Source organism: Trichinella spiralis (genome assembly GCF_000181795.1).
Source record: "Trichinella spiralis strain ISS 195 chromosome Unknown Scfld6309, whole genome shotgun sequence".
NCBI lineage: Eukaryota > Metazoa > Nematoda > Enoplea > Trichinellida > Trichinellidae > Trichinella > Trichinella spiralis.
In genome coordinates, this window is record NW_003533248.1 from 1 (window position 1) to 2,754 (window position 2,754).

The window sequence follows — 2,754 nt, forward strand, 5'->3', positions numbered from 1 at the left end:
TAATATTAGTTATTTGGTTTAGATAGGGAAAAGAACATTTTGCGTCAGTATCAGTGGCAGGGAAAAATGAATACATCTCTACTAAACAGCTTTCCCTATGAATCATTTAGCTGCTGCTGGTGCTACTACCAGCTGGCACCACCAGTTGCTTGTTCATTATATTACACGGCATTCATCACCACTGTCTGACTTTGAAGTGGTCAGTCGCAGCAATAAGAGATGGAATTTTTTTCGTTGAGCAAAAAAGAATTGAAGCAAAACAATGTTTATCTAATAGAATATTTAAAAAAGCATCCTAATGTATTAGGGTTAGGATGTAGATGTTGATGTTGATGTTGAATGAGAACTGCAATGCTTTGTTCACCTTTTTACTAGTAGAAAAGAATATTTTCTCAAACGAATCAGTCAACCAGCCAATGGTGTTGCTGATTGATGCACAAGCAGAGCAAAATAGATTGGATTTTCGACAACAAAACGACGGAATTCGGTTTGGCCCAGGCCCAAGCAGTTTGTGTGTGTGTGTGTGTGTGTCAGTGTTCGTTTCGATCAGCAGTTCTCAATTAGAGCCATCATGCGCAATTGGTGTCGAATAATACTATTGACATGGATCAATCCCGAAACATGCGGAGAAGAAAAATTACCACCACCATCACCATCACCAGTAGCAGCTAACTAATCCATATAGCCTACAAAGCCATCTTGACACGATCTCCATGCACTATTGCTACTTTGGTTGAACAATAAACAAACTTTGAGGAGATGACTCGCTCGACACGACGACACTAGTTTTAACCCTTTCGGGCCCACCGTATCAATTTTGATACATAATGTTTTATGCCCCATAGCTATTTACTAAAACGTTTTTGTTAGCCATGCTTGTGTTTATGTGTTCTTCACATTTGTCTTAACAATATTTTATTGCCATTTTTTTTTCTCATCTTAGTAGATTTTTTATAATGCGCCCTACTGTACAGGTAGGTGAGAGGAAAAAACATGAATTTGCATTTTGAGGTATGAATTGAGAACTGAGCAGAATTTAAGGATAATAATTTTTTTACTAGTAGATGCTGATGTGAAGATGATGTTAAAATTAACTGCAGCCTCTAAAGTTTTTGGGGTGCTGAGTAGAGTTCCTTAGAATACCTGTATCAATTTTGATACACTGGGCTTTAACGGAAACTGCGCATCATGATTACTACCCTCAGCGTACTCAGATTCGCTTGCCCAACCCCGTATTACTTTTCTGAGAAAAATCATTTAGGATGTCTAATGAATTATTGTCAGATGCAATCAATAACATTTCTAAAAGTTTTGCACCATCGCTCATATTTATTACTGAGATCGCGTCCTCACTACACGTCTAGTAGTTGCTGTGATTTGGTAGTTGCTGCCCCATGCACCTGTCAATAATTAAACGTTGGAATCCCAAACATTTAAAAAAATTACAACATGAATATGGGTGGCATAGACCTGAACAACTTGCTTGCTGCTCTATACCGTATCGAACACAAAAGTCGAAAATGGACCCGTCGCATTTTCTTTTCGATCATCAGCACTGCCATGACAAATGCATGGCAACTGTATAAGAGGGACAGAAAAGAGATGCCTGGACCATGCACAGGCACACTGGACCTACTAAGCTTCACTTGCCAAGTTAGTCAGTCCTTGTGTCTTGTGAACAAGTCTATTGCAACTTCCAGAAGCCATTCTCGTGCGTCTTCTCCAACGCCAGCCCTGACGTCAAGACGATTGGGAAGACGACCAACTGACGTCTCAAAAGAAGTAGCAAAGGACCAAACTAGCCACTGACCAAAAATCACTCAAACACTAAGAAGATGCAGACTGTGCTCTAAGTTAGCCACGTGCCTGTGCAAAAAATGCAGTATTTACCTATGCCTAAGTAGCAACAGAAACTGCTTTACAGAATTTCATAACTAAATAAATATTTCTCTGCATATTACTGCATGATTGCGTACATATGAACAATAAACGTATGCACAATTAGTTATAGAAACGCGTACTCCTTTGAGGCCCAGTGTATCAATTTTGATACAGCTCGAAAAATGGCAATAATATTATTCAAACAATAAATCCTATTAGAATTTTCATAAACACACCATAACATGTTTAAAACGCATATTAAAAAAAATTTTGCTTCACAGAAAAAATTGCTGGTCTGAAAGGGTTAATATAATATTTGTTGGAATATTAATCCACCAACAAGACAAACACATCAATTATTATTATTATTATTATTATTAAATTATAAAATGAAAATTTCGCTAAAAGAGAAAAGCATTGTTAAAAACTAGAAACGCTAACCAACATTTTGTATATAATTAAAGAACACACCCCAAAGCTTGCACTTGTTTTGGACAAGTACTGTGAAAATTCTGTTGTAAACAAACATGTTTCAGAAAAGTAAACAACTCAAAATCAACGGATTACAATAATGATTTCAGTCAACTTACATTGAATAAATAATATTTGAATATTATTTCTTCACGGTAGAACAAAAATAAGAGATGTTGAGATTCAATTTTTTCAGACGCGCTGATCAAGGATAAAGGAAAAAAAACTTTCAACCAAAATTTCACCAACAACTGCTAGCAGCTAACACTAGAAGCTTGATGACCACACTACAACCGGCACTGAAATAAAAAAAAAAAACTAGGAAAAAGTAATTCAAAGCTACAAACACTGGCCGCCAGCTGGATATTATCATTTTGGCAATAAATCGGTTCCAGTTTCAGG

The 2,754-nt window shown here is 36.7% G+C and overlaps 2 protein-coding genes across 2 annotated transcripts; both read left to right on the plus strand.

Annotated features, from left to right (window-relative positions):
- The first annotated feature begins 97 nt into the window (after positions 1 to 97).
- On the plus strand, positions 98 to 676 carry Tsp_13080 (hypothetical protein). The gene is made up of 3 exons (XM_003366245.1): positions 98 to 199; positions 321 to 507; positions 567 to 676. The coding sequence occupies exons 1-3, from the start codon at positions 98 to 100 to the stop codon at positions 674 to 676; spliced, it is 399 nt and encodes a 132-aa protein (XP_003366293.1).
- Positions 677 to 1,449: 773 nt separating this feature from the next.
- Tsp_13081 (conserved hypothetical protein) lies at positions 1,450 to 1,809 on the plus strand. Its single transcript, XM_003366246.1, has one exon. It carries the CDS (start codon positions 1,450 to 1,452, stop codon positions 1,807 to 1,809), a length of 360 nt encoding a protein of 119 aa, XP_003366294.1.
- The last annotated feature ends 945 nt before the right edge of the window (positions 1,810 to 2,754 follow it).

Coding starts and splice junctions, on each gene's coding strand:
- Tsp_13080 (XM_003366245.1), top strand. CDS start 98: ATGAATCATTTAGCTGCTGCTGGTGCTACTACCAGCTGGCACCACCAG. Junction 200..320: donor CACTGTCTGACTTTGAAGTG/GTCAGTCGCAGC, acceptor GTTAGGATGTAG/ATGTTGATGTTGATGTTGAA. Junction 508..566: donor GTTTGGCCCAGGCCCAAGCA/GTTTGTGTGTGT, acceptor TCTCAATTAGAG/CCATCATGCGCAATTGGTGT.
- Tsp_13081 (XM_003366246.1), top strand. CDS start 1,450: ATGAATATGGGTGGCATAGACCTGAACAACTTGCTTGCTGCTCTATAC.